Below are 24,836 nucleotides of genomic sequence, written 5' to 3'. Positions count from 1 at the left end.
GCAAATCTCATTACAACTTTTAGCTAACCTTCTGCAAATAAAAACTTGTCAACAGCTTTAGTTCAGATGTCGGCGTAGGTTTATTTGAATTTCCTAACCAACTTCACTACAGATTCAATACAGGATTCTGCAGTGAGTGACTTTAAGTGAACTTTGAAACGACTTGGCTAAAATCCCGCCAGTGCAGGTTATTTTACTCAAAGCGTGGCTATCAGGGTAAATTGGAAAAATAAAGTATTCTACAAAGAAGTACGGAACTGAAGATGTGGCCTTAAAATTATAATACATAATCGCATATATAATTAAAACAGATATACAAATTAATATCACTTACCGGTGATGAACTCTGCTACTTTTGTTGAAAACATCAGAAGATCCAAATTCATGAGCAGCATCTTTAAAAATCAATTAGATAAATTAATATTTGTTCTTTTTAAAAAAAAATGATACCTGAGATTAATTTTTAGAAACCAGTATGATATATTAATAAATAAAATACTGAAAAAATATATATTCATTTAGTTGTATTAAATATAATAAAAATTATAATACTATCATTACTTTTAATAATTAAAACGAATTTGGAATTACTGATAACTTTTTTCAAACAAACAGGACTGAAATTTTTGACAACAGTCAATAAGTGATCATTCGTTGCTATTGTTCAAGATTTCATTTTTATCTAATTAATAATAAATCCTATTAATCAGCATCAACGAACTTAAATTACGAATATTTAATTATTTACTTGTAATTAAATATTTATAAATATATAATGATTCTATTAAAAACTAAAGTTTCATGTCTTAGCTCTTCTCTTACCTCTCGCTGTAACACAAGCGTGCTAAACTTAATCAAGCGCCATCTTACGTCAAAATTTTTGCCGCCTAAATCCAACAGCACATCAGCTTTCATCCTAAAAAATCATCGTCAAATCATGACCTATTCATCAGTTTACATGATTAATCAACGTAATATACATACCTAAGTGTTATCATTCATAATACCATCAACAACTTTAACCAACAAGTACATGACATTGACTCCCGACAATGATACAGAAAGTAGCAAAAGTCTAAAAATTTTTTTTTTTCAATCGATGTAATTAATAATTTATTTTTATGCAATTTTTTTTTATATTGAAATTTTTTCTCCAGAAATAAATTTTCAGATTTTTACTTATTTTAATGACATTCCGTGTACTAATTTACTTGCTAAATTTCTTTACAAATTTTTCCATACATACAAACTCCGTGACTAAATTTCCATTGAAAAAATCTATCTAACTTACTACTGTACGTATCTCGGACAAGCAAATTTTAAATCATACTTTTATCTGTATCCCGACAAAAAATAATTACACTTGACATTACTATACTCGGTGATCCTGTATTTTGTGTTTTAATTACTTAAAAAAATTAAATGTCCAATAATTAAACAATAAAACATAACAATTATAAGCAAATACGCAGAATATTTAGATGCTTCATAACACTAAAGTTTGCCGAAATTTTTAATTTTTTTTTAATGATTAAATTAGAACTAAAAAATATTTTTTAAACATTACACTAACAGTTTTTCAAATTTTTTACAAATGAAAATTTTTTTTATTATTTTGTAATAATTTTTTTAATAAAAAAAAAATTCTAAAAATTGTTAGATGTTGGCTAACTTAATTTTCATGACGCTTCTCTCTCCCATTCAGTTGTGAATAATATCGCTATGACGCAGTACTTTTCCGTTATATTTTAGCTCTTTCACTGGCCGCAAGCACTGTAACGCCCGGCAAATTCAAATCTCTTGTTTTCACTGCGCCGTATTTGACTGAAATAAAGATGCGTGCGCATTTATCTCTATACTACCAAAGCTTCAAAAAGTATGGACCTATACACATAGGATAGACAAAAAGAGAGTGGGGATGTTTACTAAACCTAACCCGAGTCATGTACGTGGCTGTCTTTTTTTCCATCGTCAATCGATAAAGTCTGCTGGAATAAAAATACTGTCAAGTGTGACAAGCTTAAAACAAGCCTTAAAAACAGTTAGTAATTCACAATAATTAAAAATAGATCTGATTAATAACAATAAGTGTATTTAACCGCAGAAAATTGATTAAGATAAAACTTTGTTAGTTGCGGTAAATCAAGGCGAGGAAACGTCGTAAATTGTCGTTGAGTTTTGTGCGATTGTAAGCAACCAGTGCGGCCATTACTGCCGTTCCCTATTCATTCACAAAGAACAACGCAGTTTTGCATAATTATTTTATTATTTACCGGGAGGTAAAAATAAAGGCAAGAATATGCTTCGCTTGTCTGATAAATCACCAGGTCCTTCCTGGGCAGCCATTGTACCGGTATCATTCAACATTTATTCATCAACGAACCCTGACATGATAACTGTTTATTATTATCCTAAAGACGCAACTGCTGACCCTTTGGGTGATGATAATTTTACGAGTTTCAAAAAACAGTTAATCGTAAGTTATTTTTATTTTCATTATTTTTTTCTCATATTTGTCACATCAGCCAATAATGAATTTATAATTATTTATTAAATTTTCTTACAGAGTTTTAATGTTTTGAAGAATGGTGTTAAATCTATTGACTATATAGACGATGAGGATGATGTCATTCATATTGATTCTGAGCAGGAATTCATGGAAGCGATAAAGGTTGGTAATTTGATAGTTTGGATAAAATTTTATATTATTTTTCATAATTATTGTTATTATTATTTATTGTTATATTTTTATTTTAGTTTGCTAAGGCGTACAAAGAGAAAAATGGCCAGAGTGTTTTCTTGCTGATTGATGAAAAATCTGAGCGAGAAGCTAATTCTGAGAACGCTAAAATATCAACTGACGATGACAAAGCAGAACTGATAGAAGAGGAAAGCAAAGTTGATGTTTTAACATCCCAGCAAAATGAAACCGTTACGCAGAATGATTTCAAGCATAATAAATACAACTGCATTAACAAAAAATCCAAGTCAAGTAAAGCTGATGATAAATCAGAACCAAACGCTTGCTGTAAAAATTATTTAGAACAGGTATAATTTATTTATTGATCTCTTTTTTTTTTTTTTTTTTTTTTTAACTAAATTCATACATTTACTTAAAAATAAAACTAATTATTCATTAATTTCAGTTTAAGCAAGAGATTATTACTGAAGTAACGAAGAATGTTTTAAAAAAATTATCCAGCGCTTTGAATTCGTCAGAAATTGATACAGAGATAAAAAATGAAGAAAGTCGTGATAAATTGTATCACCATACTCCGCAACTTTCATACTCACATGAAAGTTCATTGGGAAATCATAATTTTTCACCAAAGAACCCAGCGCTTTTTGGTCTTACGAGGCACCAAGGACCCTTTTATCCGATAAATCCTGAAAACAAATATGACTTTAGAAATGGTATGATTGGTGGCAATTATACTATTGTCAAACCACCAAATTATTATTGTCCACCTTATTGGTTCCCGAGATCAACAAATTTAGCTCCCACTTACTTGAGACCGAACAATTTGGCTCAACAACACATACAGTATCCCCCATTGGTATTCCCAGAAACTGTTGAGGGTAATCATTTAACCCGTAGTGAAACAGCATTTGGTGATGAACTCTTGCGTAAAGCTATAAAAGAAGATTTGGAATCCCAGCATATGGCTGTTATTTCTACTCCTGCTGAAAAGAAGAGTTCCAACGATCAGAAAAAGAAACCCAAAATAACAAATTTAGTTGTGCTTAAGCGTGATGACTTGACTCAAGAACAGAAGAGTTTAATCGATCAGTTTAAAAAAATTAAATCCAAGAGACCAAATGTTCTAGAGATGAAATCGACAATTAAAAAAATTGCAGCACCTTCTCCAAAGAAATCAATCTCTTCAAAAATAAAAAATAAATCTAAAATCGAAAAAGAATTGGCGTTGAACGCCAAAATGTTATCTAGCTTGAAATTAGACAGCGAAGAAGTTCAAAAGACCGGCGGATGCAAAAGAAAGTCTCACTCTACTGATGAAAATCGTCCTGATAAATCTTACAGCTGCGACGATTCTTTGAATTCACTGATCCAAAATCCTTCAGATGCAGTGACATTCGAAACATATGAGAAGCTGATGAGAAAAAGGCTTGACCAAGAGAGGCAATTCAGAGTTAATTTTTTAAAGAACATGAGGATTTTCCCAAACTCGTCAGTGATTCCAGTGAAAGATGAAATAAAAGACGCTAAAGACAATGTTAAAGAGACCTGGTCTCAAGACACTAATCAATCTGACGGCGAAGTCAATGACAAGATAGTACATGATCAAGATGAGCAATCTACCAGTGATGACATCAGTACACTTTCAGAAACAAGTAGTCTGTCTGGAGTAAGCGAGAATAATTTTGAGCTTGTTTATTACAACGAAGAAACTAATAACGTTGATGTTAAAGCCAAGAAGCGTGGTTCATCGAGCTTAGATACCAAAGAAAATTCGGTTACAAAAAATACTTCTGCAGATTCAGTTAAACAAGATGCTGGTTCTGTCAAAAATAAGCCGACTAAAACTGAAGAAGGATCAAAAAAATCTGAAGATCCGAAGAAAGAAGTACGTTTTGACGTAGTGATTGAAGACATCGGGCCTGACAATGAGTCTGAGGAATTGATTCCGGAATTAACCAAACGTCAAGGTGGTGATTATTCATATGTACGTGAAACTTTACCTAAAGCTAAAGAAGCTGTTGCAGAGACATCGGAAGCTACCGAAAAAAATACCAAGAAAGAATCAGACTGTAACAAGCAGCAAAGTAAGCCTACATCAAATATTATGGGAAACCCCCGTACTTTTTGGAATACTTGTTCCGTACCACAATCTCACATAAATATAAAAACTTTTACAGATAAGAAGAGCCAACATAACAATCCAAGTTACGCGACAACTGTTCCAAATGTATCCTCAAGCTGTTTTGTGGTTCATCCATCAGCCCCGAAGTCGCCAAAGCCTGAAAAAAAATTGAGGGAATTAGAAAAAAGTATGAAACAGACTAAGAAAGAATTACAAGAAGCTGAAAAAAAGTTATGGGCGTACCATGAAAAGTCAAGCAGCAAAACTCCTCAAGATGAACATACCCCTAGTAACTTTAGCAATCCATTGCCATCGAGCGTACCTTTATGTCCAACTTACGCTACAAGTGCTTCTTGTAGCTACTCTAACGATCCTAAAAATAACCCTGATCCTTTTTCATATGGATATTTGCACTCTCGCAGACACAGCAACCCAACTAGAATGCCTCCTATGTATGTTCCACCACCACCACCACCTTTCTACCCGCAAAATTACGCACCACAAAATTTCTCTTCACCAGGCTTTGATCCTTACGTACCGATGACTACACTGGAAAATATTGCACCATTTGCATTTCAATCTAGCTCAGCCAGCGGTTTTGATCCCATGAAGTCATTCCATGAGAATGTTGCTTCCGAAGCTGCTGCTCAGGCTTACGCTCACGCTCGTAAAGCCGTTGATAATTACTTTAATAAGCAGGTAAATTATTTCGTCAAATCATTAAATAATTAACATATGTACTTTTTGGGTTTTATCTAAATTAATGATTTTTTTTAAGCAGAGTGAGAAACGTTGAATCCTAAAAATCAGCGGCTCGTGGATCTTCCATCTTCACGTCCTTTTTATTTTATTTTTCTTATTACTACTATATATTATAATAAATGATAAATATATATAACCTACTCAAATTTACCATTTATAAAACTATTTGAAGTAGTATGATACTTTTAAACAGTATTTCTCGTAAAAAAAAAATAGTTTTCTTTTTATTATTAAATATTATTGAGATAAACTATAAAAGTTATTACATAAATTATATGTCATTTGTGTATGACTTTCTTTTGAAATAAAGAAATAAAAATTTATTTATGATTTGTGAATTAAAAGCTATTAATAATTTAATTTATTAGCATAACATTTAAATTTAATCGTAGAATTTTTTAAATACTTGGCCAATCATATCACACAATTTTTTACAGTATAAATAAAAGTACCATTTATCGTCACTGAAATACTAACACTATGTTTTTTTTTTTTTTTTATCATTAAATTTCACACTTGACGTAAAAATCGAGTCATAAGAAAAATACGATATAAACGCAAGGAATAATGAAATTTAAAATTTAAGATGTGTAAATAAAGTAAATCTTTTTTTTTCAGCTAATTTTACTATTTAAAATAATTAAAAATTGATTATTATAATCTACACGGAAAGGACAAGATGACACTGGATATCATCCCATACTTTACTGAGTGAAAAAAAATTTCAGATAATAGCTAATTATAAGGGGGGCCCTCGCCCAGGTCTGTGACCTCCTGGGGACGACTCCACTTAACACTTGGCACCAAAACGGCACCACCAAGAGTAAATAAAGATGTTAAGAACTCAGCCTCTTGGTGCTGAGTTCCCTACCAAGCTAGCTCGACCAGGGCGTGGGAAAATCACTTTCCTGGTCACAAGGAAATGTATTGAGAGTGAGAGAGGTGGACTGCAGGGATAAGAGATAGGTTATAATTAACAACTGGTTTATTCACCCGACACAAACAACGAGTACACTTTACAATTGATCTAATTAATGAAAATATTCACTATAAAATAATGACTTGACATCCCCAAGACTCAATATCAAAATTCACTGACTCTATAATTATAATTCACTTATTAAGTAAATATAAATCTCACTTATAAAGAAATGTACTCGACGATATGCCTGCTGACTGCTGGATGAACAACTCGACGGTGAATGGACGCAAGTACGGAATTCCTGAAGTTGAAGTTGACCAATCCACGAGGTAGTACGGCACCGACTTCCTGGCCTCCTGGCAAACCCGAGAACGCCTCACAGACCATTCTAACAGGACCTGGTCTCGGTCTCCCGTTCTCCAATAAGGATGGACGCCTGTCCACCCGCTCAACCATCGCCGACGCGTCTCAGGTGTTGTGCGTATAGGCAACGACGTCCTAGAGTCAACCGACTCGTTTGGCTGCCGACGACCGAAGAGCGCGAGCTCACTCCTGCTCTTCCCAAAGTGTATGCGAAGCCGGGGCGAACTGCTAGTTAATTAATAAAAAAAATTATTCCCATAAAAACAACTTAAATTGACCCACATAAATTTGAAGATTTTGGAGAGCCTGATCATAAGATTACATCAATCAATCAATTTAAAGGATCAGTACCAAGAACATATTGATGTGTAGACCACAATAACGATAAAATTGAAGCGAAATTGTCTGTCGGACCGTTCTTAAGACAATTAACGGTAGGTTTTACAATTGATAGTTGTAATTTAAAACAAAAATATTTCAAATGTTCACTATTTATATATTCTGCTTCGACATAAAAATACTTTCTCTATTTTTTTTTTTTTTTGTAATGAAAAATATTTACTTGATTAAATATAAAAAAAAATATTTTCAACAATGATTAAAAGAAACAAATTTATAATAATTTTTTTTATAATAATACAAAACAAAATATGAACATTCTTCCACGTTTTCATAAATAATTTCAATAAAGCGTTTTATTATACAACAAAAAATATCAAAATGTCTTGATAAATATTTACAAAATAATTTTTAGCCTTAAAATTAACCATTCATTATACAACTAACAGCATTCTTACAGTCTAATGCAAAAAAAAAATATTATTCATCATTTTTGGTGAAGGAAGGATTGCTTTCCCCGTAGTCTTTAAGTCTTGTGCCGTTTCTCGCGTCTGCAACGTCATCATAATGATCGCTATCATCATCTTCATCATTAACGATAACATATCTATAAAACTTGGCCATGACTCCAAAAATGACCATGTCGACAAGCATAAGTCCAGCAAAAAGGAAGAACTCGTTGGCCTGATAAAATAACCATCAATCAGAAGATTAATTAAAATAAATACCGAGTAAGTACAAAGTATAAATAATAAAAATAAATACTAGGCCAAAGACGGAATTAAATTATTATCTTTTGTAATTCCCTGAGTAAGCTCACCTGCCTATCAAAGATCTTAGCTTCGGCGATTATCACTACAATGAGATTACCAAATGCAACAGTGAAGAGCCAGCCGGCTTGCAGGAGCGACTTCATGCTGATTGGAGCCTGAGTAAATGCAAATTCAAGACCCGTCACTGAGAACATTACTTCGCCCATCGTTATGATTATGTACTGAGGAATCAGCCAGAGTATATGCATGGAATTTGGCGTGGTAACTGTTACCATACCCGCTTGGTTTAAATCTTTAGACGCGTAAGTTTGGACAGTGTAAACACCTCCCATTTTTAAGTTTATTTCTTTTTTAACACCGTTTACTTTAACTTTGTAGGTTCCAGGATCTAGTTCGACGAACAGCGAGTGTTCTACTCCTTTAGCTACTTTTGATTCGTATTTTTTGTTATCTTTGCTATCAAGTACTTCTACAAGAGCCGGAGTATCTAGAGTATTGTGAGTAAGTACTCTTATTGCTGGATTTCCTACATCAGTTTTATTTACATGGTCTTCGAACTTGTACGGACTAGATTCAGGAATTAGAACGAAAGACGTCGCTTTTTTTTCAGTCACATTAAATAACCCTGTTATCAAAAGTAAGATATTTATAATTTCACGAAAAAAAGAAAAATTACATCATTCAATGTAACGCAGTGCTTCATATAAAAAACTGAAAAAATTACAGTTTAAGATTGTAATTTTTACAGATTTGGTAAGAATTACATCGTAAAATTGAAATGAAAATTAATTTAGCAGACATTTAATCATTTTAAAAATTTTTGTAAAAATTAATTATTGAAAAAAAAAATTGACATATAGAAATTTAAAAAAATTTTAAATGCAATTTTTTTTAATAATTTTTTTAAACAAATGTGTTTATTAAAAAAAATTTTTAAATCGTCAAATGACTGCTAATAACTTTAATGTCATAAAATTTATTTATGACCTTGAAAACTGTGATAATTAACGTTCAAAGTTTGAATTATAAAAATTTTATTTCGAACTGCAATTTTTTTAGTTTTACACTGAGAGAAATAATTTATTTTGAAAAAAATAAACATTTTTGTGACAAGAAATTAATTTGTTGGAAATTTTCAATAATTTTATTTCTTAGTTGAAGAAATCAAAATTGTTTTCACAGGAACTTTCTTGTTGAAAAAAAGTTTTCTAGATTTGGGTAAAAACAAATTTGGATAAAAATTCTCAAGTTATCTATCTAAAATTGTTCTTTTTCAAAAGGAATTTTTTTTCTCAGTGTAAATTTAAAACACTTATTACTATTTACAATGTAATTTTTAGATTTTTTTTTGCGTGTTGAAACTAAAATATTTGAGTGAAATGAAATGAACCTACCATAATTAATTTCGGTAATACCACATTTTGAAAAATTGATCTCATACTTGATAGATTTATCACCGACTGCATTTATGTTTGTATTTTGCCACATTGCAAAAGGAGATATATCAAATGACTGGTTATTATTTAATTTAATACCTACATCACAATTGTTTGGGTTGAATAGTCTTAATTGCGCCAACCCATCGGACGGCAATACTGGATATGTTTTCTGTAATAAAAATTTCTTATTTAATTAATAAATTTTACAGATTTTATATTACAGATATTAAATATAAATAATACATACCTCGAGCTGTAGTTCTACAAGCCCGGAAACAATGAACGCAAGACCGGCAAGAAACCCGCCAGTTGCCATTTTTTTAAGCGGCGTATTTATAATGTTTATTTTAGCCAGCATTGGATAAATGCAAGTCTCGAAAATAGGGATAAATAGAACGATAAAAAGTGGATTGACAACTTGCATTTGGTCAGCTTTTAGGACAAAACTTCCTATCTGACCGTCCATCCTTGTTGCTTGGAATGTCCAACGCGACCCTTGTTGATCGAAAAGTGCCCAAAAGAACGGCAATGGAATGAATAGTGTGAGAACTCGGAATGTTGACTTTATGTCAGATATTAATTTTGAATCGTATTTATCATCGGCATGATCCAGCCAATGATCACGGGAAATTTTTCTTGTTGTTTTTTTATAAATTGCATGCTAGAAATCGATAAATATTTAAATAACTATTCAGCTTAAAAATTAATTATATTACACCGAGAGAAAAAATTATTTTTACGAAAAAAAAAAGCACTCTTGTTACAAAAATTTTAATTGTTGAAAATTTCAAACATTTTCCTTTATCAGCTGAAGAAATCAAATTTTTCTTCTTATATTTTTTTTTGAAAAATAAAGTTTTTTTCCATACAGAAAAAGAAAATTTGAAATAAAATCAACAAGTATCTCATTAAAGCTTTAATTATTTTCATTTTGATATATTTAATCGATTTTACTAATGTGATAAATTACATTACGATAAGAAAAATAATTTTATGTCTTCAAAAACTTGAAGTCTTAAATAAAATACTTGATTTTCTTTCAAATTGTTTTTTTTATGGACACAAAAAAAATTACTCCAATTAAGTAAATAATTCTGAAGAGCTTCATCTTCTTGATTTGAGTAGGAAAATTCTTAATCTAATTAATTTTTCTTGGTTTAAGTAAAATTGACTTGATTCAAGACAATTAAAACTCTTCAAAATTATTTTTTTGGCTGAAAAATTTTTCTCTGGATTCAAGGTAATTTTTTTTCAGTGTATAAAAAAACTTGATTATATAAAAAAATATACTATGAAAAAAAATGTTATTTCTTCAGCTAAAAAAAAATTGATGAAAATTTCCAACAATTTAAATTCTTGTAACAAGAATGCTTTTTTTCTCAAAAGTAATTTTTTTTTTTCAATGTAATTTTAAAATGTTTCAACCTACCGATATGCATTTGGTGACATTTAAAAAAACATTTCCCTCCGGTTTTTTCATCTTGTACATCGACTTACCAAACAAGAAAATAACTAAAAAATAAATCAACCAATTAGTGATTATGTTAAGTAACAAAATATTTAAATGAATGAATTTTCAAAAAAAAATACCAATTGACGTTGTCATCAAAATAGCGGGAACAAGAAATGCAACAGAATAACAAGTCTGTTCTCCAAAACATTTAACACCATGACGTAACTCTGGAGTAAGAAACGTGGAGATCAACGAACCTAAATTAATAGCAAAGTAAAATACCGAAAAGAACATCGCTAAATATTTTTCCTGCTGTGGAAGAACAAATTGATCGCCTCCAAAAGCTGCAACGCATGGTTTTATTCCACCAGATCCCAAAGCGATCAGAAGTAATCCAAGTATTGAAAACTCTCTGCAAATAATTTATTTCATAAGTGCGACGCAATTAACGCATAACAGAGTACCCGCGAAAAATGATCAGGACTGATCAGACCTGTTCATATCTGATCAGGCCTGAAATCCGACCTGATCAGGCCTATTCATGTATGATCAGGCCTGAAATTAGGCCTGGTCAGACCTGTCCGTGCCTGTTCATGTCTGAACCGTTAAATATGCTCAGACCTGATCAGACCTGTCCATGCCTGTTCATGTCTGGAGTGTTAAATACGCTCAGACCTGATCAAGCCTGTTCATGCCTGCTCATGTCTGTTCATGCTTGTTCATGTCTGAAGCATTAAATACGCTCAGACCTGATCAAGCCTGTTCATGTCTGAAGTATTAAATATGCTCAGACCTGATCAGACCTATCCATGCCTGTTCATGTCTAAAGCGTTAAATACGCTCAGACCTGATCAGACCTGTCCATGTCTAATCATGTCTGATCTAGCCTAAAATAGATAAGGATTAAAACTCCATATATCAGCTGACAAGAACTGTTCATGCATGATTTGCCCTCTTAAATGATATTTTAAGTCTGGAAGAAAAATTTTATCGAACTATAAACTGCAGTTCTATTTTTAAAATTAATTTGTTCCGTATGACGTATCAGTTTCTATCCCCTTATAAATTTTAAATGTACAACTTTCATCTAAAATTTCGGCTTATATATAAGCATGAACTTTTTAATTTTCCATGCCAAAACGATGATTTTTAACGATGAATTTTGACGCAGTGACATAAAATTTTTTACTATGTTCTATTGAATACGCGAAAAATAAGATTATTTATTAAAAGTTTGAGTTTGATAGCGTGAAAATACCAAAATATATCAGTTGATATCGATAGGCGATAAGTCCTTTCAAGGTGTCTGTTATTATTTTAAGCTACCGCCTTGGTCCATTGCAGTAGTGTCAAAAGCTGCTAAATTGTAGAACACACAAATAATTTTTTATTTCCTATACGTTTTAATTAAAAAAAACTTCAATTTTAAAAGAAAACAATAAAATTATAATTGCGGAATAAACCTTGAAGAAATTTTTTTTTTACTTTACAGAGAACCATATGTTAATGGATCGAAAAAAATACATAGCCGTCCCAAATAAATCACTCTAATATACAAAGTGAAAAATTTTGCGTCATTGCGTCAAAAAATTTTGTGTTAAATATTTAACATTTTCATGTGTAAATTTAACATTTATTTTGTTAAATTAACACAAAAAAGTGTTAAATATTTAACATAAAAATTTTTATCACGAAATTTTTTGACGCTATGACGCGAAATTTTTTACTGTGTATAATTAATTATTAATAATTAATAAATTAAGTATAGAACTCCGTTAACTATAAGGATAAGTCATGTATAAAATTTAAATTACTTACAGTAGTTTAAAAGGTACATTAGAGATAAGATGAGTTATTAGGTCAACAGGTAAAGTATCAGTCTGAAGAGCGCAACGTATATGGTTCGAATACCCGTCGGCACCAATTTTTTTTTTTTTTTATGGACCTGATCGAGTCAGACATGAACAGGTCTAATCAGACATGAACATGCCTGGCCAGGTCTGATCAGACCCGGTCATTTTTCATATCTGATCATTTTTTCCCAGGTATTGAAAAAATAACTTTAAACTTTAAATAGCGTACAACTAATCACAATTAAATGACGTCTGTTTTGTTAAATATGTTTTCATTGACATTGACATCACTCATATAATTTAATCAAGTGGAGTGATATAATTTATTGATATTTAAAAATTTTAATTATTTTATAATAATTTCAAAATACTCATCACATAATCTCCAATTACATTATTTATAATTGAAAAAAAAAGAAAATTTAAGTTATATAATGAATTGCAATTAGGTAAGTGAAATCTCTGAATCTGGCACATGTCCTTCAAGCAAAACACAATCCTTATTACCTGATAGGCAGACCAAACGTCGGAGCTGCACTTGCCGCTAGTAAAAGTTGTCCGATTGCATAAATAATACTCAGATAAAGAATGGTCCTGAACTTGCCGAGCCATGAATCTGCGAGTATCGCTCCGATCAATGGAAAGAAGTATACAAACATCGTGAAGGTATGGTAAATAACCGTTGCCGTATCATCGCTATAACTTAATTTTGATGTCAAGTACAATGATAGAATTGCTGTTAAAAATAAAATTTATTAATATTAATATTGTATATTAATCAAGAAGATACTTTGTTTGCGTTTAGAGAACGTACTTCGCATTCCATAGTAAGAAAATCTTTCGCAGAATTCATTGCTGACGATGAAAAATACCGACTTTGGATATTTTAGTTTCTGAAATCATTATTTGTTCAGTGAACAGGCCCAGCCGCGATAAAGTCGCCCCTGGGGGACTCCCAATTTCACGAGCCGCACCTGTCAACTGCTAGTTCCCGCTTAAACTAACCGCCTGTACAAAGCTTAGCTTGACTGATCACGTCATGGCGTGATTAGCTGATTGCTCAGCAGACATGCGCAATAAGTCTTCTTCCCCAAGTCGACGAGGAAAAAGACGCATTATTATTATTATTATCTTTCGCTTCCACGCTTTCGTTGCAACAACTCGCCATTAGTGTTACTTTACTTTCGCTTTTTGCTAACAAACCGCATTTCGCTTATTTAATAAGTTAATTTGCTTAAATTAATTGTTATTAACCCGCTTTAGTTTGTTACAGATAAATTGTGTTATTTGTAAAAATAATTCTCCGCTTTTCCAGTGTCGGCAGTGTGCTCAACCACGTGTCAACCGGCTTCGTTTTATTAATCACGCAGTGCTTTATTTATCCCCTTTTATTTAAACAATCCACTAACATATAGGGATTGAGAAAGAACTGTAGAGGCAGCACTACTGCTGAAAGTAGAGCGCCCTGGTGTTAAAAATGTAAAGCATAGTGATATAAACAGTGTAATAAATAGTATTAATTGAAATAAATAATGAAAAAAATGATTAAATTCGGGTTCTTGTCCGTCAAAAATACCCATATTAGGGGTCAAAATGACATAAAAGGAAAAAAATTATTCAAGTCAGGACACGTTTTGAATGGTGTAGAAACAGAAGATTCAAATAAACATTCAACCATAACCTGCTCAGTTGTCACTCAAACCAAAGTTTCCGATATTTACAGTATAAAAATTGATGTTAGTTGATGAAGTTTTTTTAAAATTATTTTTAATATTCGTTAATTGACGAAAGTTATAATTAAATATAAACTTGGTAAAAAGATATCATACTAAAATTAGCCGACGTTCAACAATTTTTGCATTTTTTTCAACAATTAAATTGCAAGTAAAAAAATACTTTTAAAAAATTGCACGTATAATTTTTTAAATCTTCGACATGTGAAATTTTTTATTTTGATTTTTTTAATAAAGAAAATTATAAAAATTTTCAGATGTAGGCTAATTTAATTTTCATTAAAAAAATGATACTGAGATCATCTGACATTTGATAATTTTTTAAATTTTTATAACAAATCAATTATCATAAAAAAAATACTTTTGAAAATTTGTACAAATAAGTTTTTTAAATTTCCAGATGTGGAATTCTTTTACAAAATTTTTTAATAATAATTTAATTGTTATAAAAATCTGAAAAGTTGTAAGATGTCTTTTGATTCAGTATCGTAAAAAGTTTCGAAGTCTAGAATTGAATTTTTTTTTTTAATTTTCAGTGGAATAGATAAACTTGATGATAAGGTAAAAGCCCCAATAGAAGATCACGTACCAGTATATTCACAAATATAGGTATACAAATACATGGAGTGATCATATACTGGTACATGATCATCTATTGGGGCTTTTACCTTACTTTTGAAGAAGACAATTTAACAAATATGTTATTGTTTTGTATACTAGTTGCCACCACTTTGTTTTACATTTTTCTTGGCAGGTGGCATCAAGGTCATCTTTCTCAATCCCTATTAAATAGATATTAAGTGTAATTTGTGTAAATAAATTTATAGTGTTCATTTTAATAATATTTCCGCGTTTTAATTGAGATATCCAGACCAAAACCTGATCCTCCGCTTTCCCGCATTTTCAGCATTTTACATTATTAATTACAATTATTTACTTTAAATCAATTAATATTTTTAATTATATAAATAATTTTTATCTCTTTTTTAAATTAATTTTATTCAGTTTTCAATTAAGATTAAATGTAATTACAGTGATATCGACGGTCATTTATTAAATAAATATCAATAATAATAAAAATTAACTTTGATCTATAACATTAATGTCTTTAATGGAGATAAATACTAATTATGATTATTAATTATTACAGTTGATTGATACTTATTTCTTGGGAATTTTATTTATTTAATTAACTAATTACAAGTATGATAGCGATTTGAAATAATAAATAATAAAATAAAAGGGGGAAATTATTGTTATTTAATTTAATTTTTTTTAGTCAGTATTGATTAAGAGAAAATATACTTGACAGTACTTTTTAATACAATTCAATATGCAGTCAGCATTTAAACACGGATTCATTCCTTTTCTTGTCAAGTACTTGACCCCATACCCAGAACAAATAGATATTTATATAACTATATGTATACAGTCTGCAGACGGAGTTCATTTGCTTTATATATAAAAAAAACAATTAGGAAAAGGAAATACTTAATACTTTTATAGCGCAATTAAATTACAATGATAACAATAGTTTAAATCAACTTTTTTTTATCTAATACTAATCCTATTGTTTACACAAATGAGTTTGTTGCTTAATTTACGAATCAAATAAACATTGTAAAATATAAAAAAAATTTAACGAAAATAATATTTATTGTCTTTACGACTTTGATAATGTTTAATTTAATAAGAAAAATACTTATTCTTCAATAAATGTTTACGCAATTGTATTTTACAACCCAGATAACTTTTTATACAATAAATTATAAATTATTGACTAGTCAGTTTTTAAAATGCAATAATTTTGTTATTAGTTAAAAAATTTTTAATTTTAATTTCAAATAAATAATTGATTGTTTATTTTTTTAAGTATCATTTTAATTAATTAAATTTTCAATCAGTATCAATGAAAAAAAAAATTACCTTGGTTTGTTTTTCTTCATTAGAATTCATGATAGTTTTACGAGCGTTAAATGTAACTCAATTTAAATTCAAAATTTCTATCAACTTTCACTTATAACAAATAATCAATTGAAATAATACTTGATACCATTAACGGGTAGACAATTTGCAAAGTTAAGTTGTTAAATAAGTCAATAAATAAATTTTATTTCATCGTTAACTGATTGACTTTTAATTGATTTCTGTGACGGATCAAAGGCGGCTTTAAAGTACAACGAATTAACTTAACGACAAGTAGCACATCGTTGTGAGTAGAATGACGGTAAAAACCCGACTGGAGTTTAATTCCCATTACAAAGATTGTAACCGATGTGAGCTATACAAGTGAGAAGAAACTTAGTTGAGTTTTCAGCATGCCGAAGGCCAATACAATCTAAGGAGCCGTCGTGGGGACATTGATATGATCAACTGTCATCTCGACAGCATCTCTTCGACAGTTTTTTTGAATTTAAAGTACAATATATTCATAAATTGTCCAGTCAATACTTTTACAATTATTATTATCATTATTATTTTGTTCAATTGTATCTTGATATGAGAGAAAGTTTAAATAGATCTCAGATACTCTGATATAATTTATCGATAAGATTCCGTCATCGAAACACGCTAGTTTTGCGATATATGCTACTAAGCGTCAATGAAGCGTAAAAAACTAATGGAAAATAATTATGCTGCGATAATATTTTTTATAAGAGGCCAATGATCTACAAAAATAAATTTTCAAAATTATCTTATGTATTTTTAGATCGCGTTGAAGTTTTTTTTTACCGTTTTTTATTACAGTCAATTTCTCCAAGCTTACAGCCATAAATATAATCATTAATTTAAATATAAATATTCATTTATAATTTATGTCAGTAAATTTATAATTAATATTTATTACAGATTGAACACAAATAAAAATATTTATAAATCGAGTTTACGAAAAAAAACCACGACCGTTTTTTATAAGTGAAAAAATTTCTTATCTTTATTTTACAAACAAAAAACTCATACCTGATAAAGTAATTTTTCATTACTTTCATCCAACAATAAATTCGTTTCCATGATAAACAATTTTAAGCTTTTATCTTAAATTAAAACTTTTACACAATTAATGTAATTTTTCATTTTAATTACAAACTTTACTATAGTTGTAATTAATTTTTATGGAAAAAAAATCCCAAATTATTGTAACTGTAAGTTCAAAGTTATATTTTTTATGTTGTTAAACGAAAAGTTAATATTATCATTGTGCTAAAGTGTGGTAACTAGATAATTATTGAAACTTGGCTGGAATAACCCGCAGTTATTCTAGTTGTCCTTCTCTTTTCCTGTATATTTATATTTGCAATCACTAACTTAACTCTTTTGTACAACGTAATAATTTTAATCTATGTTTCGCATTTTTATCGGTAGTTATTAACTAGTGTTTTAAACTAAACTATCATATTTTTTATTTTCAATGACACACTGAAGATAAAAATTAACTTAAACTAAGAAAAAGAAAATCATGAACCAAGAAAATCATTTAGAAGAATTTCACTGTTTTGAATCAAGACGAAAAATTTTTGGAAAAAGTAAAATTTACTTTTTTGTTTAAAAATTTTTCTACTTCGAAGAAGTTCTACAAAATGATTTTTTTGATTCAAATTAATTTTTTTTTCTGTACACTTGAAATATTATCTGGTTAAAATTTGATGAATTTTTACGTCACATTTTCCCTTTCTATAGCTGCTTAATTATTTGTTAATTTTCTGTAAGTAATGACACCAATGATACAGATGTTAACAATCAATCAAACTGTCGAGCTATTTAATCGTGTCTACATGTTAATAAATAGTGACAATTTGTTTCAATATACGAATTATGGAACGTAATAAAAGATAAAAAAAAATTATTAAGTGGTTAAGCATTCGTGTACATCTAATAGATTTATAAATCAAAGGAAGGCGTGAAGGCCACTTATAAATAATTATCAGATGTGTAACGTGCGAAAAAAAAATGCTGTTACTTCAAATTTTTATCAATTCAGGGAATTTATTTTTATTACTTTAAACTTTTTACCTAATAATTGGTAACAGTAATAATTATTTAAGATTGAAATTCCGAGATTATAATTATAATTAAGTTGTGAAATAAATTTATTGTAATTAAAAAAATTCAGCGTAAATAAAAGTAATTACCTTTCTATTTTCATCTCTATCGTCTTCGTAGTCTGAAAATAAAAATTCATTTTAATAAACAAAACAATTACTACTTCAAGAAATGACATTTATTACTGTACCGCGTGTTTCTAAGCCTCTGCTCATAATTCTCACTGTTAAATCACCACAGAATCGTTTTGTTCAACAGTTACCGATACACTGCGTAATAAAGCTATTGATACTACAGAATGAATGACTTTAGTAAAATTGTGTCGCGGCTTATCTTGAATTCCTTTTCATCGATTTACTAAATCAATCATTTCACTTATCATTGCTGATAATTTTTAAATTGCAATCGTTAAATTATATTAAGTTAACAAATTTTATGTCATTTATAATAACTGTAAAACTGAAATATCTATTAAGAGTTCTTTTGAAGTATATTAAAGAAAAATCAAAAATATTAATGTCTGAAATAAAATTAAATTAAGAAAATGTATTAAAAAATTTTTGCACTCATAAAGTTAACAAATTTTTAAATACGGATTTTGTAATTATAAATTATTTGTTTAAAAAAAATTTAATGGTCAATGTTTAATTTACCAGGAAATTTAAATTTCGCGGTCTTTTTCAAATCAACTGCAGCGCACTCTAGTGGCGTAAATTAGAATTACACGCTTGAGAAAAAGATAATTCGGCACGATTCGGGATTATTGTGATGTAGTGATACAGTGGTCTTTGTCTAACACTTGACTGTTTTTTTTAACATTACTTATTTTATTTTTTGCTTCCAAAAGTGACACAAGTGCAGCTCCGAAGCTTGTTTCCAATGACCGATCAGTTTAATTATCAGTATTGAGGATATTTCTTGAAACTATAGCAAACAATAAAATGTAAAAGATTCTACTGTACAAATGATAAAAATCTCAAGACAAAACAAAACAATAAAAAAATAAAATCATAACAAATCTCGAAATATATGAAATATTTGGACGTAGATGTAAAAGTAAGTTAAGTAACCAAGTGGTGGTTGTTAGATTTAAAACAAGTCATACGAGCACCAAATTTGGAGAAAGTCTAGTTCTTATTTCACATTTTTGTACGTCTTTCAGTTCCAGGTCATTCCAAGTACCAGGCTGGCTTGGTGTCCAAGGGTCCTTTGGTGGGAGAACAACGTCCAAGTAAGTCCAAGTAAAAAAAAAATTATCTCACATTTACCGGTACTTTGTCTCATGTCAAGTCTAAAAAGTTTAACTCGAGCTCGAGCGAGTTGTATTATATTGGAGCTGATCAAATTTTATTCGTTTAATTGTATTGCACGGACAACTCTTTATCACTAACAATTTATTTATTATTAAATTGAGAACATTAATAATAAATTTTACTTTTCAGATAAAGTAGTAAAAAAAATCTTAAAAATTAGCGATGAATGAAGATTCAGCGAATATGAGGGCTTTACATATCAGAGGCATTGGATTTTGCTGAAACGTGTGAGGTTAACCTCGAATAACACTATCTTTAGAAGACTTATTTATTTTCTGTAATTCCAACCAGACGTTTCGTTAAAAGTTGATCTTAAGGAAAATGGGATTTGACGTTAATAGATTCCAAGGAGAAGTTGATGAAGAATTAATTTGTCCAATATGTTCCTGTGTACTTGAAGATCCTGTTCAGGTAAATTTTTTTTTACTTAACTTTCATATTTCGACGTTCTAATTAGCAAATTGTTTAACTCCATTTTAGAGAATCTTTTATTTGTACGAAAAAAACAATTAGTTCAAAATTTATTATCACTTTAAAAAACCATTTAATATCATTAATATCTGATAGAGATATAATATTTAGGTTTGAATCATTCAAATAATTTATAATTGGACTATTACTACATCAAAGTGTTAAAAAATCACCCTCTAAAAAATAAGGAGTTGGACAAATTTATAATTAGACCGTCGTTTTGCATTATTTTTTTATTTTCTTTAACTTATTTATCATCAAAGTAAAATATACAATCATTAAACATCAAAGTATTGTGATAATAATTTTATGAGATTGAATAATCTTGATGGCAGTTCAATTTTATTATTCAACAGCCAATAGATTTTGAGTTCTAAATAGTAAGAATTAAAAATAAATATATGTTGAGTGAGCAGTCAGGTAAATTAAGTGGGTTTATAAATAACTGACATAATTCAAATTTTCTTGTAATTATATCTTGATATAATTTTTCTAAAAAAAAATTCAATATTTTCTCTTGAAAATTTTTTTAATTTAATACGAAAAAAATTTTCAATTAAATAAACCGAAAAATAAATTTTTAATTCATTAAAATCATAATATTTGTTTAAATGTCAGTAAATATAAACAAATAAATAAGATATGCAGTATCTGAAGAGCGTTAGGTGAGTGATGTGTTGCAGGCAGCAGTATGTGAGCATGCATTTTGTCGTGTCTGCATAAACGAGTGGATAGGAAGGCAGCCAACGTGTCCGCTGGACAGGACACCAATAACACCAGCGCAGCTGAGACCAGTACCACGAATTCTGAGGAACCTCTTGGCGCGACTGTGTATCAATTGCGACAACATGGTGTACGGGTGTCAGGCAGTAATAAAGCTGGACAGCTTAGTGACACATCTTGAAGAATGCGAGTTCAACCCCAAGAGACCTGTACCCTGTGAACAGGGTTGTAGCCTAATCGTGCCTAAAGACGAGCTCAAGAATCACAACTGCGTGCGTGAGCTGCGTAGCCTAATTCAATCCCAGCATCAGAAACTCAGCGACATGAAGCGCGAGTTGAGTGAGCAGCAATTTCAGATGAACGAGCAGAGACGTGAGATAAATTTACTTAAGGATTTTATGCGAGCTATGAGAGTTTCTAATCCAGCTATGCGGGCTATTGCCGACCAAATGGAGCGCGATGAAGTTGTCAAATGGTCTGCTACTCTTCCACGTGCTCGGGTTACTAGATGGGGTGGTATGATATCTACTCCAGATGAACTTTTACAGGTAATTATTAAAAAAAAATAATTTTTATCACGATTTGTTACAGAAATTTTTTTTGTAATTAAGTATCTGAGTTTTATTTTTTAGTATTTTAATTTTTGTGAATGTCTCTGTTTTACTTTGAAAGATTTTTTTGAACGTCAATGAGTGTCTAAGTATATCTAAATCAAAATTTTTTAATAATAATAATCTATACTAATAAATGGATAGCCGGTTTTTTTGTCTGGTTATACTGCGAAAACTACTGAACCGATCGGAATAATACTTATACCATAAGATGCAGCGTGTTTCGGAGAAGGTTTTAGTATATGATATATTGGTGATTACTTATCCGGAACCTATATTTTTTTGACTTAGAAATAATAAATTTTTATTGTAACTATCTATCTATCTATCTATATATCTATATATATCTATCTATATATCTATATATCTATATATCTATCTATCTATCTAACTAAATTTATTCTATTCGATTGTCATTTGTTTAAAATAAATTTTTTAATTCTATTGGTTATGTTTATATATTAGGCAGATTTCTTCACTTATGAGACCTGCAATTTCTTTAACAGAAACTTTCAATGCTCATTACAAATTTTTTTTTTTCATATCAATTATTATTCATTTTTGTAAGAAAGACACGGGAATGTTATAATGATTGCACATTGAAAGTTACAATGATTATTAGCTAGAATAATTAGATGGATAAAAGGTGCACGCCAATTCGATAGAATTTAGAATCTGGGCAAGTCAAAACAATACTCTAATTAAATTTCAAGTCTAGATTTAAAAATGCAATTTTTTTAAAGCGCCCAGCGGAGCGGGCGAGTAACAGCTAGTAATAACTATAATTTCAACTATAATTAACAGAAAAAATTTTTACTTGAATCATAAATTTACAGACATGTATGGAAAACACATTCCATGCTTGTAAAGGTGGACCTTCTTATAAACTCCGCCGTCCATCTTACGGCATGAAACAAATTTTTATTAATTAATATATTAATGCTTGTGTTAGGTATATATTTAAAATATCTAGATTTGAACACGTTACGAGGTACTACAAAGAACTGTGTTGGTTAACTCTAAGAACTACGAGGAGTTTTTTCATGTCGTGTTTAATTTATAAAGCGCTATATTTAGAACAAAAGCCACTTATTGGCAATAATTTGCAAATATGTGAGTCTAGGCCCCACAGAGATGACGTTCGGAATGATTTGCTTGTTGTTCCAGGTTGTCACAGTACCAAATATGACAAATCTTTTTTAGTAAGTGCGATTAGAGTATGGAATCGGTTACCTTCGTACTGCACCTCACAACTTACTTTTCCTGCTTTCCGTAAAGCATGTTTTGAGTTTTTGTTGAGTGAGGAGAATGCTTAATATGATCACAATCTCTAATAGAATGTTTCTTTATTTGATGATGGAGTAATGTATTTATTATATTGTATGAATAATGTCTGTAATACACTATTCACATTCATTGTAATGTATTTTGGAGGGCCGCAAGGAGCTACGACTCTATGGTCTTAAAGGGTTATACGCAGGTGTTAGGCTCAAAAAAAAAACTTTTTCTTTATGAATTTTTTATAGACACAGTTTTTATTTATCAATTACAAATGATGTTTATTCAAATAGAGCCTACTTTTAAGAATACAATAGCGCATCAATCATGTAAAAATATTAATGTGCACCGCTCCTGTAGAAGTTGTTCCAAACGACCTCTGAAAAAAAAGCGCTTGGCGGTGATCTCCATTTCAGCGGTTTGGATTATGTGAAATCAAAAAATATGGTGAATTTTTTTGAAGGATAGATTAATGCAGGTATTGAACGAAGGAATAAGAAAAATTTTGATTTTTGACAAAATGGCGTCAATTTGTAAAAACTTTTTTGTTTTTGACTAAAATTTTCGCTCCAAATTGTTAAAAAAAATAGTAATAATTTTTTAAAATCTTATTCCTTCGTCCAATACTTGCATTAATCTATCTTTCAAAAGAATTCACCATATTTTATGATTTAAGATAATTTAAACCGCCGAAATGGAGATCACCGCCAAGCGCTTTTTTTTTAGAGATCGTTCGGAACATCTTCTACAGGAGCGGTGCACATTAATATTTTTACATGATTGGCGTGATATTGTATTCTTGAGAGTAGACTCTATTTAAATAACCATCACTTGTAATTGATAAAATAAAAACTGTGTCTATAAAAAATTCATAAAAAAAAAGTTTTTTTTTTTTTGAGCCTTGCAACTGCATATAACTCATTAAAACAATAAATAATGATAATAATAATATATAATTATTTGCAGACAATGATCAAAAGAACGTTATCAGAGTACAACTGTCCGCCACATGTAATTGACGAGCTGATGGAAAATTGTCACGAGCGAAAGTGGCCACCAGGCTTGAGCTCGTTGGAGACGCGACAAAACTCCAGACGTCAGTACGAGAATTATGTCTGCAAGCGAGTGCCGGGTAAACAAGCCGTACTAGTACTTTATTGTGACAACACGCACATGCCAGAGGATATGATGGTTGAGCCAGGATTAGTTATGATTTTTGCTCACGGCATCGAGTAAAAATTAATTAATTTAATAGTTAATATAAACAAAGACATTTTTCCAAGTGAATTAAAATAATTTAATATAAGAGTCATTATCATAAGGCAACTGTAAATTGTTTGATTACACAAAGCGATATTTTATAATCATTCAATTTAGTTTTTTAACTTATTATTTAGTAATAATCTCGTACTATCGGCAGTTAATTAAACCATTTATATTTTTGAGTACTTTAGGATTTTAAATTAGTTACAAAGACTGGCGCGCAAAAATACGATGCTAATATTAAATATTTACTTTTGATCTCTTATTTACAAGTTAATATACATATTTAAGATTTTTAATAGTTACTTTTCTCGACGTTTTGTTTCTTCTATTATAAATATTCCAAATGAACAATATAGACTATAATATTATTAAAAAATAAAATCAATCAATAACAAAATAAATGAATGGTGAAAGACAGAGTCGTGCGAGTTTGTCGCAAACCGAAAAACTGTGATAACACTTTACACCATTTTATATAAAAATCATAATTTCTCAACTAATTTTGATTAAGAGACTAATTAAATGACAGCGTACATAAATATACAGTTAATGAATATTAACGATATAAATTTTAAATTATTCTACACACATCACTCCAGATTTTACACTTTTTCAAAGCCGTATGGTAATTTTTATTAAAAGTAAATATAAATTAAAATTTAATAAGTTATTT

The 24,836-nt window shown here is 29.8% G+C and overlaps 3 protein-coding genes and 1 long non-coding RNA gene across 10 annotated transcripts; 2 read left to right on the top strand and 2 right to left on the bottom strand.

The window, feature by feature from the left end:
- Positions 1–227: 227 nt before the first annotated feature.
- LOC123261604 lies at positions 228–1,106 on the bottom strand. The gene is made up of 3 exons (XR_006508694.1): positions 985–1,106; positions 823–916; positions 228–395 (listed from the first exon to the last, which is right to left on the bottom strand). It is a non-coding gene; the product is annotated as an uncharacterized LOC123261604 (long non-coding RNA).
- Positions 1,107–1,945: 839 nt separating this feature from the next.
- Positions 1,946–5,908, top strand: LOC123261248 (uncharacterized protein DDB_G0284459-like). 4 transcript variants are annotated; one of them, XM_044722804.1, is made up of 6 exons: positions 1,946–2,476; positions 2,567–2,671; positions 2,758–3,048; positions 3,147–4,785; positions 4,861–5,522; positions 5,602–5,908. In XM_044722804.1, exons 1-6 carry the CDS (start codon positions 2,300–2,302, stop codon positions 5,617–5,619), a joined length of 2,892 nt encoding a protein of 963 aa, XP_044578739.1. In that variant the 5' UTR covers positions 1,946–2,299; the 3' UTR covers positions 5,620–5,908. The 4 variants fall into 4 exon arrangements, with proteins under 4 accessions (XP_044578739.1, XP_044578738.1, XP_044578736.1 ...); XM_044722805.1 differs by having other exon boundaries at positions 1,948–2,476; positions 4,879–5,522; XM_044722803.1 differs by having other exon boundaries at positions 3,147–5,522; positions 5,605–5,908.
- Positions 5,909–7,547: 1,639 nt separating this feature from the next.
- On the bottom strand, positions 7,548–18,828 carry LOC123261249 (peptide transporter family 1). Of its 3 annotated transcripts, XM_044722806.1 has the most exons (10): positions 18,692–18,828; positions 18,591–18,622; positions 13,542–13,620; positions 13,235–13,463; positions 11,012–11,286; positions 10,851–10,933; positions 9,669–10,082; positions 9,377–9,590; positions 8,030–8,607; positions 7,548–7,893 (listed from the first exon to the last, which is right to left on the bottom strand). In XM_044722806.1, exons 1-10 carry the CDS (start codon positions 18,714–18,716, stop codon positions 7,690–7,692), a joined length of 2,133 nt encoding a protein of 710 aa, XP_044578741.1. In that variant the 5' UTR covers positions 18,717–18,828; the 3' UTR covers positions 7,548–7,689. The 3 variants fall into 3 exon arrangements, with proteins under 3 accessions (XP_044578741.1, XP_044578742.1, XP_044578743.1); XM_044722807.1 differs by lacking the exons at positions 18,591–18,622; positions 18,692–18,828 and adding an exon at positions 17,422–17,531; XM_044722808.1 differs by lacking the exons at positions 18,591–18,622; positions 18,692–18,828 and adding an exon at positions 16,387–17,129.
- Positions 18,829–19,253: 425 nt separating this feature from the next.
- LOC123261251 (E3 ubiquitin-protein ligase NRDP1) lies at positions 19,254–24,375 on the top strand. Of its 2 annotated transcripts, none has more exons than XM_044722815.1 (5): positions 19,254–19,557; positions 19,664–19,732; positions 19,944–20,225; positions 20,969–21,556; positions 23,864–24,375. In XM_044722815.1, the coding sequence occupies exons 3-5, from the start codon at positions 20,136–20,138 to the stop codon at positions 24,131–24,133; spliced, it is 948 nt and encodes a 315-aa protein (XP_044578750.1). In that variant the 5' UTR covers positions 19,254–19,557; positions 19,664–19,732; positions 19,944–20,135; the 3' UTR covers positions 24,134–24,375. The 2 variants fall into 2 exon arrangements, with proteins under 2 accessions (XP_044578750.1, XP_044578749.1); XM_044722814.1 differs by having other exon boundaries at positions 20,951–21,556.
- Positions 24,376–24,836: the final 461 nt, after the last annotated feature.

The sequence above is a fragment of the Cotesia glomerata genome, linkage group LG3 (assembly GCF_020080835.1).
Source record: "Cotesia glomerata isolate CgM1 linkage group LG3, MPM_Cglom_v2.3, whole genome shotgun sequence".
Lineage (NCBI taxonomy): Eukaryota > Metazoa > Arthropoda > Insecta > Hymenoptera > Braconidae > Cotesia > Cotesia glomerata.
Note: the sequence above shows the minus strand (reverse complement) of the source record. Positions and strands in the feature narration are given on the sequence as shown.